This window comes from Peromyscus eremicus, chromosome 7 (assembly GCF_949786415.1).
Source record: "Peromyscus eremicus chromosome 7, PerEre_H2_v1, whole genome shotgun sequence".
Lineage (NCBI taxonomy): Eukaryota > Metazoa > Chordata > Mammalia > Rodentia > Cricetidae > Peromyscus > Peromyscus eremicus.
Window position 1 is genome coordinate 1,954,416 of NC_081422.1, and position 14,253 is coordinate 1,968,668.

At 38.6% G+C, this 14,253-nt stretch overlaps 1 protein-coding gene across 4 annotated transcripts in view; it reads left to right on the forward strand.

Moving 5' to 3' along the window:
* Kbtbd3 (kelch repeat and BTB domain containing 3) overlaps window positions 1-13,443 on the forward strand; it is a 25,170-nt gene extending 11,727 nt beyond the window's left edge. Inside the window, exons 1-3 of one of the 4 annotated variants that reach the window (XM_059267264.1) lie at window positions 1-369; window positions 5,513-5,757; window positions 11,051-13,440. The exon at window positions 1-369 is cut by the window's left edge and continues 156 nt beyond it. In XM_059267264.1, coding sequence (XP_059123247.1) covers window positions 5,537-5,757; window positions 11,051-12,653 — 1,824 coding nt within the window. In that variant the 5' untranslated portion in view covers window positions 1-369; window positions 5,513-5,536 and the 3' untranslated portion in view covers window positions 12,654-13,440. Of the gene's footprint in view, window positions 481-5,512; window positions 5,758-7,262; window positions 7,344-11,050 lie in introns of those variants that run through there. The other 3 variants (XM_059267266.1, XM_059267267.1, XM_059267263.1) reach the window with 3 other exon arrangements.
* The last annotated feature ends 810 nt before the right edge of the window (window positions 13,444-14,253 follow it).

The following is a 14,253-nucleotide window of genomic DNA, read 5'->3' on the forward strand; positions in this document are numbered from 1 at the left end:
ATGGAAAGGTAACCTGGCATTCGGGCACCAAGGAATACCACAAAGTCACAGCACACAACAAACTTCACATAAGAGAATTTATTGGGAGGGAAAAACCAAGAGGGTGATTGCCTCTGCTTAGGCAAGAAACAGCAGAGAACTGAGCAGAAGGCAGGGTTTATATAGAGTATCTTCGGGGCAGGATAGAGGGGTGGACCTCTTCAGGGTGAAGCTTCCTAGGGTTGGGATTGATGGGATTTCATGTCCAGAGCTTGGGCTTTTTATTCTGTAGGGTGGGGGCTGGATGTAGCTGTTAGGACAGAGTGTTCTGAGGGTGGAACTTGACAGTTGGAGGTCCTCAGGAGGAGCCTGGACACTCTTGTGTCTCAGGTGCATTACAAGGAGTAGCTGGGAGAGGGAAGCCCATGAGCTGGAGGGAGTTTAGGGTGGAGGAGATGAGAAGGACTAGGATGTCAGTGCGGACTTTGAAATGTATAAAAGGTACTTGAGATACTGAGGGCATCTAAGGCCAGCATGTACTTTTGATATGTTGATAGGTAGCCATGTGTTCCTTCTGCCAGAGGTAAGGGAAATGGCTCTTGGGCAGATGGGAACTGGTTTAACAAGTTCCTGAGGGATGCTGAGTTTTATCTAGCCACTAGAAATGCTCTTGTAGTTCAGGTTGAGCTCATTTCTAGACTATGGACTACCTTTTGGAGTTTGGGAAATTGGAGTTTTCTTTAAACCTGACAATTATTTTATAATAAAGTTACAGGCAGAAGCCTTCTTGAATTCAAAGCTAGCCAACAGTGTGAGGCCCTGTCTTGAAAGTGATCTATTATGGTAACTTTTGAGCAGTGACTTATGAAGATCTTGTAAATAAAACTGCTTTTTTTTTTCTTTTTCTTTTTTTATCCTTTTTTGGTTTTTTTGTTTTGTTTTGGTTTTTGAGACAGAGTTTCTCTGTGTAGCTTTGGCTGTTCTGTAACTTGCTCTGTAGACCAGGCTGGCCTCCAACTCAGATCCACTTGTCTCTTCCTCCCAAGTACTTGGATTAAAAGAGTGAGCTACCACCACTCAGCTTTAAAACTGCTCTCTAAGCTTTGGGTTGATGTTGAAATGGAGCGTAAGAGTACTCTAGAAAGCATGGACTTCAAGTGAACAAGCATGTTTCTATACTGAATGAAAATGGATACTGTGAAAAATCCAAAGTAGCACTCTGTGGGGGAGAAAGGGGGAAAGTTTATTTCAAATTGCCAAGGCTGTCTCCCAGGAAAGCAAGGTGAAAGAACGGGGAAAGATGTCCAGGGTTAAATGGGAACTGGAGAAAGGGGGCTTGTGATCAGTGATGGAGGGAGCCTAGAGGCTAGCACTGACCTTGACAAGTTAATAGGCACCACAGTAATGGAAAAGCCACAATGACTGCCTTTTAGCAAACAGGATCTTTCTTCAAGTCCCTGAGGGAATGGGGGCTTTTGTCTAATTTGCCTGACCTTGGGAAAAGGACTTTCTTGAGGGACCAGACATAGCTTTTTTGTTCTTAGGAATGTTGTTTGAGTCTCAGCTTGCTATTTTGAAGAAAGTATTGTTAATGACAGTCTTAAATAGTTATTATCAATATTGAGTGAGGTAACCATGGATGTAGCTGTGTGTGGGTTCATGCGGGTCTGTGGAATGAAGACACAGAGGCATCTTAAGAATGAATCTAGCCTTTCATTGCTGCAGGGGGGTCCAGCCTCGAAGGACTGAAGCACTCTTCCCTTCGCCTAGGGCATATTTATTTACTCTTTTTTACAGTTTAGATAGTTAATTTCCGTACCTTCAAAGCAACCCAAAAGGAGCTCCCAGAGACCAAATGCCAGGTGCAAATTACTTGATTTCTCAGATTCCTTGGTTTTCTGGGGGTTTCCTGGACCAAGTTTTGCATAGGCCTTTGATCCTTGGAGGACTCTCTGATCCTTGACTCTCAGACAAAATTCACATAGGGCGATAAGAGAAACAAAAGATGTGGCTAAACAAAGGAAGGATTAGGTCTAGGTGCTGCTCTCTGGAGCCAAACCAGGAGCTCAGCAGGAATGCCCCTACACATGGAGATTATCCAAAGTCCTAATGATACAGACTAGGGGTTAAAGAATTAAAAGATAGGGAAAATCTCAAAGGCAACAGGTAGCCAACAGAATCATCAGCAGCTGAAGAAAGGCATTTACTGGGGGTAAGAACACATGTATGCAGCAGACACACAGAGAAAAAGACTCTGCCTTGCTGGAACTCTAGTCTCCTCTCCAGAGCTGGGATGTTTACAGTCTCTGAAGAGTTTTCTTCTCCTAATTTGAAGGTGGTGAGTTTGAATAAAGATAGAATGGTTACCCACAACTGTTGTGTAACCTGTCCTCAACCATCCTTGAACTTGTTGAGACAGTACATCAGCAGGCTGAGACAAAACCCTACAGGGCCTTTGCTTTAAGCTGCCAGGCTTTTGTCTCAAGTCAGGAGGGTGAAGAAGGAGGCAGCCATCTTGGAAATTTGCCACCTTTATTACCTAGCCATGACTAGAACCTATCTGTCTGTCTTCCAGGAAGTCTGTCTAACTCTTATTCTCTCACTGGTACTGTCAGGCTTGTATCACTAAGCAACTACAGAAATTCTAACCATCTGTTGTCTACTAATATTTACCGTTTAACAGAGTGGAATTTTTATATATAATGCTGTTGTCTAACTTACAGTGTAAGGGTCCCAAGTTTTTTGCTTTGAGGTATGGATATTTTTGTAAAACGGCAGGAGAGAGTGTTGGTTTTTTGCAATGCTCTTACCCTTCGAGGAAAAGCCACAAAACATGACAGAATCCACTAACAAGAGTTTTATTAAGATGAGGAGAGAGAGATAGATGTGCATAGGCCTGTGGAAAGATGTGTGTGAAAGGGGCCAGGGAATCATGGTGCTGGCTTATAAAGGCTGAGCTGTGCCTGTGCACACAGGCCCACATGGCTATTCCATGCATGCGCATAGATAACATGGTTGTCTTGCGTGCTTTATGCAACCAGGTAAAGCCACAGGGTCCTGGGTCACGCAAGACATTTGACCTGGAAATGACTAGGTGGAAATAACTAGGTGTCCTGCCGGGCATGAGCGACCATGCCCAACCATGGGGGCGTGTTGGGAATTTCTATCAAAGAGGCCTTGGCAGGTGGAGCCAACATGCCCCATGGCTGGTGAGGGAGACATGCTATGCAGACATGGTGGGCAGCTGCCAAGGGGCATGATGGAAACTCACACCATGCAGACACGGCACCCACGTGGAAAGTTTTATTGGGGGAAGGGAGAAGGGAAGAGAGGGAAAGCAGGCGGGGACTGAGAGAAGAAGAGAAGGAGAAAAGGGAAAGAGGAGGTGCACACTACCTCATGGCAAGAGAGAGGAAGGGAGAGAGAGAGAGAAGAGGGAGGGGGTTTTTTTCTTAAAGGGACTCTACATAGGATGATGTTGTCAGGGTGATGGGTGGGCCAGGGGCAGGTCTGAATGCTACCAGATATAGTTGCTGAGTTTAAATTATTATCATTGTCAAAAGTTCTCTTCACACCTACCCTCATTTCTTTGTGTACTAACATATTCCATGTTTCTCTCATTTTTTTAAAGTACTTACTTTTTATTCTAGCCTGACCTTGTTGGATTTCTTAAAAGAATCATCGAGGGACCAGAGATCAAAGAGCTGGTTTAGTGGGTGAAGCACTTGTCATGCAGGCATGAGGAATTGAATGTGGATCTGGATCTCATGTGAAGTTGCTCTATCAGCCTAGTACTCCTAAAAAGAGATAAGAGGCAGAGATAGGACAGTCCCCATTGTAGACCAGCTAGCCTGGTGGACACAGTGCTGAATAACAAGAAACTTGTCTCAGAAAAGGTAGAAGTCAGAAGACAGATACCTAAGTCTGTCCTACTATGGCACATGTATGCACACACACACACACACACACACACACACAACCACTACCACCATCAACATAAACAAAAAAGAAAAATTTATACAAACCATTCCCTTTTCTTTTAAGCCCATTGTAACACTGTACACTCCACCTCCAATTCCTCAGTGGTTCTTACTTATTCCTTTCCTTAAAGAGGCCATATTGAAGATCTCAGACTTCAGACGATTCCAGCCACAGCTGTCTGCAATCTGACTATCTACAGTTATGTAAAAACCCCAAGCAAGAAGCTCCAGCTAAGTACCCTGAGAGGAATAAATTGTCCTAAGCCACTAGAAGTCAGGGGATTTTAAGGAAATGAATAAGTACAGCAGAGAGGTACTAGGGAGTCAGTTTCCCTGTTTCTCTGATTTCCCTGGTTCTCAGCCTTCTTTCCTGTTTATTTCCTTATTTTTTGGTGTTAACACTTCTGTGTTTGGAGCTGAGTTTGTTATTTGGGAAGTTAATGATTATCTGTGTAAGCATTGCAGCTCAGATGGAAAGGTATCCTGGAAGCTGGAAACCAAGGAATGCCACAGAGTCACACCGCACAACAAACCTCACACAAGAGATTAGGAGGGGAAAAAAAAACAGGAGGGTAACTGCCTCTGCTAGAGCAAGAAACAGCAGCAAACTCAACAGGATAGAGAGCTTATATAGAGCTTCTTGGGAAGAGGGTGGAGCTTTTCAGGATGGAGATTGGTGGGATTTTATGTCTAGAGATTGGGTTTTTTGCTCTGCAGGGTGGGAGCAGGGTCCAGCAGTTGGAGCAGTTAGAGTATTCTGTGGATGGAACCTGGCTATAACTGTTATATATATATGTTATATATAAATGTTATAGCCAGGTTCCATCCACAGAATAAATTGGAAATGATTCCATTTTCAATCAAACCACCACAGCTATAAATCAACTAATACCACCAAACTCGGGTGGCTTTTTTTAAGTCAGTTCTCTTGTGAAGGTCAGGGTTAGGGTTGGAGTTAGAAGATATGAAGTCAGTATGTCAGCATCAACATTTTAATCCTGATTTTGCCACAAAAGATTGTGCATAGAAGAGGAACACATGTATAGAATGTATACTAAAAGAACTACTACTTCAGAAATAATATTTATTTAATAACAATAAGATGAGGCATGTAGTGAAGGCCTAAAGAAGGTAGGTATTTATACAACCTCTACAGTCAATCCTATGATAATAGATATCAAGCTTCAATTACATATTTCCCAATTCAAATAAAAATTCAAGAAGAATTTTTTATTAAATATCATAAAACCAAATGTTTAAAGTTTACTATCATATTATTACTTCTATTGTAATTTCACATTATGAGTACATTTATTAAAATTTATTTTATTTATTATTGGGTATATGTAACAAGCATGTGGATGTCAGAAGATAATTGTATGAAGTCGATTTTCTTCTTCCACCTTTATATGGGGTCTATGAATCTTAACTTAGGTCACCAGACTTGCAAGGCAAGAGCTTTTACCTGATAAGCCATCTTGCCAGACTGAAGAGGGCAAATTAAGTCTGAAAATTTCATTAGCATCCTACAACATTAAATTTTTTTATTCCAGTTCTAAGAACAGGTGGAATTGGCTATGGATAATTCATACAATTTCAATGAACAAGGCTCATGGAATGGAATCTCATCCGAAAAGAAAAAGAATTTCCTTGCATCAGAAGATCATGGACAGAAAATTTTAAGTGTTCTACAGAGTTTTAGGGAACAGAATGTCTTTTATGATTTCAAAATAATAATGAAAGAAGAAATAATCCCATGTCATCGTTGTGTGTTGGCGGCATGCAGTGACTTTTTCAGGTACTCTACCCCCATTTATGCTTTATATTTTATATATGGAAAAAATTACATTGTATTTTAAAACTCACTGCCTCCTGAACATGCTATAGCAATTTTTAATTCTTAATAAAAAGACTTAATTAGAACTAGTTTAATTATAGCGTTTGAATAGGGACTCTTAAGCTACAGCTGTAAAAATAAGAGTCTTTCAAGGCCACAATCCCCAAAGTTCTTTAAAATTAGTTCCTTGAGCTATTCTGGGTGGGAGTGGGGCTCATTACGGGCTCAGCTTTGTTGAAATGACAAGTCAAACAAAAATAGAAGCTGAGTTTAAAGAAAATGACCAAAAAGAAAATAAGTTTAGTTGTGTCCATGCCATATCCCAGGTGAGGAATTCGAGCCCAGAGGACTTAATATTTCTCCTTCCACATATGGTGGCTCATGCCTATAATCTCAGCGTTCAAGAGGCTGAGGAAGGAGGATTGCCATGATGATAGTGAGTTTCTGATGCATAAGGGTAAAGGTCTGATGTATTATCATAGTACTGTGGCAATTGTCTGCTGGCCAGTAAAGAGAATGGTATCTTTTGCTGACACCCTGCAGTCAGCCCTCCTAGTTTATACTGCCGTAAACTCAAGTTCTCACTTCAGTACTCTGCATTATGCCCATTTTGGGAATAAAAGTTAAGTAGGGTTTTACTCTCTCAACCAATTTGATAAAAACAGGGTAAGATTTACTATATGAAGCAAAATGAAAAGTATACTGCATTTGCATTTTTTTAAATTGGGAACTGAACCCAGGGCCTTGTGCTGTTCTGTTTTTAATCATTAATTCAAAACCTGCTTTTTATAAACATGTAATTCAAGACCTGCTGTACTGCCATTGTAGTAAATTTTATAAGCTAGACTTTATTTAGCAAGCAGTTCTTGCCATCTGCTACTGATTGAACACCTGCGTTTGGGGTTTTGCTTTGAATTTGGAACTCAGTACTGCACAGTGTTCTTGGCCATGGAAGCTCTAGCATTCTTGAATTAGCTATTTGCTTACTTAACTATAACTTTCCTTCTCTGCTTTTTGTTTCTTCACATACTCTTAGGCATTCTTTGAACTATGTTGGGGCCCCCAGTGTTAGTCTCTGTTACCCCCAAGACACCTTTGTCTTCCCCCCTCCTTTTGAACACAGCTTTCCTTCCAGTAACTTTTTTGTGTCCCTTATCCTTACAAATGTGGCCTTTTGTTCACAAGCATCTGTTTAGTTAGTGGTTAAATACTTAGTTTCTAAGTATATATGCCCTAAGCTAAATCCTAGATCCACTGCTTACTAGTCATGTGACCTTAGGTAAATCACTTACCTTCTTCAGACCTAGGTCTTCTCACTATTGACAAGGAAATTAGAAAAATAAAAATAGGAATTAATACATAGGGTCATTCTGGAGTTTATAAAAGAAATAATGTATAAATGGTTAGCATACTGTATTTTACATTCAGTTAATGTTAGTCATTAAAGTTCTTGTTTTGTCACATAGCAAAACACAGAAAGATCCTGTTCTGAGCATACAGTGTGATTTCCCTGCATTGTTTTCAAGCTAATACAACAAGAAGTTTTTGTAAGCATTTGAATTTATAATCCTCTGCTCTTATCAAACTTATTTTTTAATTGAATAATTTAGTATGTTAATTATTTGAGAGCCTTTTACATGTGTATAATGTCTTCTGGTTACTCTCTACCGCCTCCTTATCTCTATCCATATCAATGTCCCTTCCTTCCCCGGCTGTCTCTTCTCAGTGATGACTTTTTTGACCCATTTAGTTTAACAATGGCTGTTTGTATGACTGCTGGATTAGGCATTTAAATGCTTTAACACATACATACTATTTTGTTCATCTTATTCCTAACTTTTCCTCAAGTGACTTAATGCTGAGCAGATGGGCAGTGATCAATTATAAAGTTAAATAATTTTAACAGTATTAGTAAATAGTACATGACACAGCAGAACCTCATATCCTTTCCTAGCTTTTTGAGTCTGCTTTTCATCTTTTAAAATCACTATTAGAATAGAATAATAGTTTTCTTTTTTAATTTTAGACTGTTTTAAATAGCAGGAATGACCAGTTCTTTATTGAATTTTGTTAAATGAATACATAGCTCACATGAAAATATGTACAAATGTGGCTAGAAACTTAATCATTTATACTCTTAAAATAAACCATTAATTCATAATACTTGTAGTTTGATAAAATTAACTACATTGCAAGAATAATGTAAAATAAAAATGTCAGAAAAGTATGCACTACTTAGCAAAAGTTATGATTAAGATGTAAAATCAAGGAACTGAAAAGGAATCACATGTCTTACAGAAAACTACTTAGGATAACATGACAAATCTCAGTCACATAGAATCCTGGGACTTGAGAAATTGCTCAGTGGTTAAGAGCTCCCGCTGCTCTTCCAGAGGACCTGGGTTCAATTCCCAGTATCCACATGGTAGCTCATAATCATCTGTAACTCCAGTTCCAGAGGATCTGATTCCCTCTTCTGTTCTTCACAGGCATTAGGCACATACTTGTACACATACATACATGCAGACAAACCACCCATATACATAAAATAAATAAAACCTTAATAGGTAGGTAGGGTAGATAGACAGACAGATAGAGATGTGGGGAGAGGTGAGCAATCTATTAGGAAATGTTTGATTTCTTAAAATAGTAGCAGTTAATACTTGGCAATGATTAAGTCATTTATTCATCTAAACAACTCATTTTTTTAAATTATTGACTTTTTAAAAATTTTACTTACTAACCACAATTTCCCTTCCCTCCTCTCCTCCTGTCTCCCCCACCCCCCCATCTCCTTTCTACCTCCCACTACCACCACCCTCCATCCACTTCTCAGAAAGGGTAAGGCCTCCCATCGGAGTAAACAAACCATGGCATATCAAGTTGAGGCAGGACTAGGTCCATGCATCAAGGCTGGCTGAGGCATCCCACCATAGGGAGTAGGTTATAAAAAGCCAGCTAGGTGCTAGGTGCCCCACAAACAGACAACGCTACACCACTGTCACCCACATGCAGAGTGCCTAGGTCAGTCCCATGCAGGCTCCCTAGCTGTCAGTCCAGAGTCTGTGAGCTCCCATTAGGTTGGGTCAGCTGTCTCTATGGGCTTCCCCATCTTGATCTTGATATTCCCCCTTGCTTATATAATCCTTCCTCCCTCTCTTCAACTGGACTCCCAGAGCTCCAGCCCAGTGCCTGGCTGTGGATCTCTGCATCTGCTTCCATCAGTTACTGGATGAAGGTTCTATAATGACAATTAGGGTAGTCACCAATCTGATTATAGGAGATGGCCAGTTCAAGCACCCTTTCCACTATTGCTAGGAGTCTTTGCTGGGGTCATCCTTATGGATTCCTGGGATTTTCCTTGGCACCAGATTTCTCCCTAACCCTATAATGGCCCCCTCTATCAAGATATCTCCTTCATTGCTCTCCCTCTCCATCCCTCCCCAACTAAACAACTCATTTAATCCCTTTATTTTGCAAGTAATTTTGTTGATAGTGATATGATTTTTCTTGAGTATGTAACCTGAGGTTATTTTGTAGCATATTAATAATCTTTTAGTTAAAATAATGTATCCGTTTAGAACTTCCCATTACAATGCAAATTAATATTTTAATTTATTTTTTCAGATTCATTAGCCATGCTTTTTTTTCTTTTTATATTATTTATGTGTGATACAAGAAAACAAGCATTAATAGAATATCTTTCATATTCATTATTAATGAAACCTCCTGCTGGTCATGTAGCCAATAAGTGAAGAAGCTGCATCATCACTGAGATAGCTGTCTCTTGGGGTCATGAACTTAATACTGCATTGAACCAATAATGTAGTACATAGATACATAGATAGTATATAATATAATCATTGCTATTTAGTATTTCTAAACTGACATACATTGTTGAAGGTCCTTGTATAACATATAGCATGTGTATAATTTTTGTCACCACATTTACTTGGCTTTGTATTAAGAAATATCAAATAGCCTTATAAAAAGTCTCTTTATCATTCTTTTCCTTATTTATTTGAAAGACCCCGTCATATTCTTTAGGTAGATCCTGTGCTCACTAATAGATTTATTTGTTCTCTGGGACAGACTCAAAGTAAAAAGTCAACCCCAACACCACCAAGTACAAGCAAGTACTTAGCTATGTATAGCACAGGTATAGCACACAAAGTGTTTATCTTAGTTGCTTTTCTATTGTTGTGGTGAGACACCATGAAAAAAAAAAAAAACAACTTGTAAAGGAAAGTATCTAATTTGGCTTAGAATGTAAGGTTAGGGTCCCATGATGGCAGAGCAAAGGTATGGTGGCAAGAACAGCTGAGAAGTCACATCTTAGTCCACAAGCAGGAGACAGAGAACACACTGGTAATGGCATCACTCTTTGAAAGCTCACACCTTCACAGGGCCACCCCTTCTAATCCTTCCCAAATTGTTCCACCAACTGGGGACCATGTATTAAAACTTGAGCCTATGGGGGTCATTCTCATTCAAACCACCACAGTATTTTTTATAATATCAGCACAGATGCAGGCTATACAGTAAAGTACATTTTATTCACTGGTACCTCCAAATAACCTGTAATTTTTGTCTCTCCTGAGTTCAAGTTAGTCTCAATCTCTTAATTTGAATTTTCAAGCTGGCCTGGTTATTCAGATTCAGAGAGCAGTCTGTCACCTAGTGATTGTTACCACAAAAACATAGGTTTGGCCTTTTTGGCTTTGTGTGGCTTAGTTTTGGGATATTACATTTCCTTGTCCCTTATACAGTATGAATCTGATTTCATAGATTTTCCCACAGAGCCATACAAAATCATTGGTGGCAGTGGGCCTCTCATTGTGTTCTGTGTTTGATGTAAATTTTTGAAGCCTAAAACTTTGAACATTGTATGTTGAGAAATGTAGTTATTATCACAGCTGTAATTAATTTCCCATTGAAGAAAATGGAGTTATATAGAAGAACTAACCAGTGATAAAATTTGAACCACTTTACAGCCCTTTTTTTCATTTTTTACTATATCTCAGCTACATTGTATAAATTTTTAATATGAAGGTTACATAATATATCATCAGATGAGTATTATGGCATATAATTATTTTAAATGTTAAAATAGTTCATTAGGATGCCATTAATTGTGGTATCATAAACATTTTAAATGAACTAAAGGGTAAAGAAACATCTGTATGGTAATATTGATAATAATTGTAGAATAAAATACTCCTGTTTACTTGTTCGTTCTTCTTTATTTTTTCAGGGCCATGTTTGAAGTAAACATGAAAGAAAGAGATGATGGAAGTGTTACCATTACTAACTTGTCCTCCAAAGCAGTAAAGGCATTTCTTGACTACGCCTATACTGGGAAAGCAAGAATAACAGATGAAAATGTGGAAATGTTCTTCCAGCTGTCGTCCTTTCTGCAGGTCCCCTTCCTGTCCAAAGTTTGCAGTGACTTTTTAATAAAAAGCATCAGTCTCGTCAATTGTTTGCATTTGTTATCTCTGTCAGACAGCTATGGCTCTACCCATTTGTTTAGTCACACTTTATGCTTCGTACAGCGTCACTTTCATTTGCTATTTAAATCCAGAGAGCTTTTAGAGATGAATTTTGGAGTGCTACAGAAGTGTCTGGAGTCAGATGAGTTAAATGTGCCTGAAGAAGAAATAGTCCTGAAGGTTGTCATCACATGGATTAAATACAACTTAGAGTCCAGGAGAAAGCACCTGCCTCACTTGATTACAAAAGTAAGGTTACATCAGTTACCCGAGGACACACTTCAAGACTATCTGCTCAATGAAGAGTGTTTACTCAAAAGCACAAACTGCTTTGACATAATTGTGGATGCCATTAAGTGTGTGCAAGGTTCTAGTGGCCTCTTCCCTGATGCTCGACCATCCACAACTGAAAAATATATATTCATCCATAAAACTGAGGAAAATGGAGAAAATCAATATACATTTTGCTATAATATTAAAACTGACTCATGGAAAATACTGCCACAATCACATCTTATTGATTTGCCAGGATCTAGTCTGTCTAGCTATGGAGAGAAAATATTCTTAACAGGTGGTTGTAAAGGGAAGTGCTGTAGGAAGGTTCGACTTCATATTGCTGAGTCTTACCATGATGCCACTGACCAGACCTGGTGCTACTGTCCAGTCAAAAATGAGTTTTTCTTGGTTTCAACTATGAAAACCCCGAGAACCATGCATACATCAGTCATGGCTCTCAATCGATTATTTGTTATAGGTGGAAAGACTAGAGGATCCCAGGACATTAAAAGTCTCTTAGATGTTGAATCTTATGATCCACTATCCAAAGAGTGGACATCGGTTAGCCCTTTACCCAGAGGCATCTATTACCCAGAAGCCAGTGCATGCCAGAATGTCATTTATGTTCTTGGATCTGAGGTAGAGATTGCAGATTCATTTAACCCATCCCTTGATTGTTTTTTTAAATACAATGCTACAACTGACCAGTGGTCTGAACTAGTAGCAGAGTTTGGGCAGTTCTTTCATGCTACTCTAATTAAAGCTGTTCCAGTAAACTGCACCCTGTATATATGTGATCTTTCCACCTATAAGGTGTATAGTTTTTGTCCTGATACTTGTGTTTGGAAAGGAGAAGGCTCTTTTGAATGTGCAGGCTTTAATGCGGGTGCAATTGGGATTGAGGATAAGATTTACATATTAGGTGGAGATTATGCACCAGATGAGATCACAGATGAGGTGCAGGTTTACCACAGCAGCAGGTCAGAGTGGGAAGAGGTGTCACCCATGCCAAGAGCCTTAACTGAATTTTACTGCCAAGTTATTCAGTTCAACAAATATAGGGACCCATGGTTTTCTAATCATTTCTAAAAATAATATTTGCATGAGTGGTCTAAAATGATGTCTAGTAGAATTAGTAAAAAAAGTATTTATCTTACTTAGCACAATAAAATATTCCTTCCATTGAAGAATGACTAGAGATGTATGCTGTCTATAAAGTAGACAGTTACCAGAAAGTTAAAATACAAAATACATTTTACCAAAGTTACATTGAATGTAATTTAATATTGAATAGTTCAGAATACTTAGTATTTTCTTATGTAAGTAAAAATTATAGGTTTTGACCCTTCGACTTTAAGGTAAAGTCAAAAAAGGTAAAATCAGTGTTCATAAATGTGTACCATGTAGAAGGGAGAACTCTCTTGAGGAAGGGAAAATGGCCTATATACTGTCACATTGTGTGACATGAAGATAAATTAGAAATAGGTGAGACGCTCACATTGAACATTGTAGGTCTAAGAATTGTTGAATCCCTATCCTTTTCTGCCTGCTACTTAAATGATTTCATTTTACCTTTGTTGTGGTCAGTAACTTTCTAAAATACATTTCTTCACCCTTCTGGTCAATATACTAAGAAGAGTTTGGCTTTATTATGGTATATGATATTATGTACATGTAATATGTATTTGTTATTAAGAGCATATTTGAGCAGTTTATAGTGCTAAGCCATTGCAATTAATATTTTTTTTACTTGCTGGTTTATTTGTTTTTAGTATTGTGAGACTGAGCTTTTAATAACATGATAGCTTTCATTTTTTGGTTCAAATTTAGTAAATTTACATTTTTATTTAATTATCATCATAAATTGCACCACGCTTGACTGTGTCTTAACATATTTAAACATATTTAACATATTTAAACATAAAGACACGCTTGACTGTGTCTTTAACATATTTACTGAGTGATGTCCTTGCAATCTGAAATGGTACTTTTAAAATGTTCTTTCTATATCATTAGTGCCTGTTCCCCCAACATAGAGGATATAGAAACTTTTATCTCTAGAGAAGCTGGTCATTATAAAGTAGTGGGTTTCTTTTTGGCCTTTGTATACATGTTTGTCTTTATACTTTAGTTCCTATTCATCTCTTCCATTGCCTCCACCCGTCCCCCAGGTTCTACTCTAGCTGGTTTCTTCCTACCAGATAGTCCCCCTTTTGCTTCCAGGCCACATACATTCCATTACCCTCTCTTCTGCTCCCTTAAGATCTTTTCCTTCCTTCAAAGTCGTCTTTCTACTTCCATGTCTCACAAACACATACTGTATACATGCACAGATTCAGAAACAAATGTAGTTTCTGCATGAGAGAAAACATATGATTTTTGTCTTTCTGGATTTGGCTTATTTCACTTAGCATATTGACCTCTAGTCCCATCCATTTTCGTGCAGGTACCCTGATTGCATTCTTGAAAGCTGAATGTAATTCTATTGTGCATATATACCACGTTTTCTATATTCACCCATCATCTAGGCTGATTCTGATATCCTGATATTCTGATATCCTGACTGTTGTGAACAGAGTGCAGCAATAAACATAAATGTTCATTAAGAATCCTTTGTATGTATAACCTGGAGCTGCAGTAAGATTCCAGGGTTTAATTAGTACTTTACCAGTTTCCTGCCATGGGTTCT